Source organism: Caenorhabditis remanei, chromosome X, assembly GCF_010183535.1.
Source record: "Caenorhabditis remanei strain PX506 chromosome X, whole genome shotgun sequence".
NCBI classification, from domain to species: domain Eukaryota; kingdom Metazoa; phylum Nematoda; class Chromadorea; order Rhabditida; family Rhabditidae; genus Caenorhabditis; species Caenorhabditis remanei.
The window spans coordinates 14490543-14491972 of record NC_071333.1 but is presented as its reverse complement, the minus strand read 5'-3'; the positions used below and the strand labels follow the sequence as shown (position 1 = coordinate 14491972).

The following is a 1430-nucleotide window of genomic DNA, read 5'->3' as shown; positions in this document are numbered from 1 at the left end:
TCTTCACTAAGACCACCTATATTTTGTCAACACGCTCTCACACTCAGGCGCTATTTCTCTTTTTCTCGCAACCACCACCTCACTTATATTTCGATCTTTTGTCGCCTCACTATTTCTCTTCCTTTTTTCTTTTCATTCAATCGAACTAAAAGCTTCTTTGTTCAGCGATACCAATTTTGCGAGACTTTGTATCATTCTCACGTCATAAATTTGTATTTCAAATTCGTCAATAGATATTGAGTTTGTACTTTTCCCTTGAATAATTCGAAACCAACATTTACATTTCAGAATTGGTTGACTCAATCGAAAGTTCATTAAAACACACCCCAAAGCCATTAATTCCACTAAATATCAGTCTTTCTCAAATCTGCTTATTTGTATGCAAACTCTTTCAGTCTCCCAAAATCTGTTATGAATAACAAAGCTTTAGATGGATGATATTTCGACCCAGTCACAAGATTTCCAACTCTCACTACTTGATGCGAAGCGGTCGGCAACGCGGTCGCCTCGAGTCGCATAATAAGTCTCTCTCCCTCTCCTTCTCGTTTTCTCTGCCTTGCGCAGTCCGTTCTTCATTCTGATAGCTGATATCCTTTCTCACCCACTTTTTACCTTTTTTGCTCCTCATAACTTAAATTTATTGCTTCAGGTGAACCAATGGCTCGTACCAAGCAAACCGCTCGTAAATCAACTGGAGGAAAGGCTCCACGTAAGCAGCTTGCCACCAAGGTATATCGAAACAACGAGAAAAGCGAGTCGCAAAAATCGATAAATTTTAGGCGGCTCGCAAGTCGGCTCCAACCACCGGAGGAGTCAAGAAGCCACATCGTTATCGTCCAGGAACCGTCGCTCTTCGTGAGATTCGTCGTTACCAGAAGTCGACTGAGCTTCTCATCCGCAAGCTCCCATTCCAACGTCTTGTTCGTGAGATCGGTAAGAGAAAAAAAATCGATGCGCTATTCAAACAAAACCAACTTTTTTCAGCACAAGACTTCAAGACCGATCTCCGCTTCCAGTCGGCTGCCATTGGTGCACTCCAGGAGGCTTCTGAGGCCTACCTCGTCGGTCTCTTCGAAGACACCAACTTGTGCGCCATCCACGCCAAGCGCGTCACCATCATGCCAAAGGACATCCAGTTGGCTCGCCGCATCCGTGGAGAACGCGCATAAGCCTCTCACCTAAATCATCTCTCACTAATGTTATACTAATGTATCTCCAATCAAACCCATTTTCAATGTAATCTCCCAATCTCACCACTTTTCTGTACTTTCCTTTAAAATTCCTTTCATGTTTCAAAAACCTAAATTCAATAAATCAAGAGTGAGAAGTTAATACTTCACGAATGTTTTGAGAATTTCAAAAAATCTGTCAAAAAGGATGTAGTTTGGAACATTCAAATCTACCAGAAATGTTGCTCATCAGATTACTTT

The 1430-nt window shown here is 41.9% G+C and overlaps 1 protein-coding gene across 1 annotated transcript; it reads left to right on the top strand.

Annotated features, from left to right (window-relative positions):
* Positions 1-657: 657 nt before the first annotated feature.
* On the top strand, positions 658-1169 carry GCK72_024876 (uncharacterized protein; the record flags this gene model as incomplete). The annotated part of the gene is made up of 3 exons (XM_053736093.1): positions 658-729; positions 780-933; positions 985-1169. The coding sequence occupies 3 exons, from the start codon at positions 658-660 to the stop codon at positions 1167-1169; spliced, it is 411 nt and encodes a 136-aa protein (XP_053579659.1).
* Positions 1170-1430: the final 261 nt, after the last annotated feature.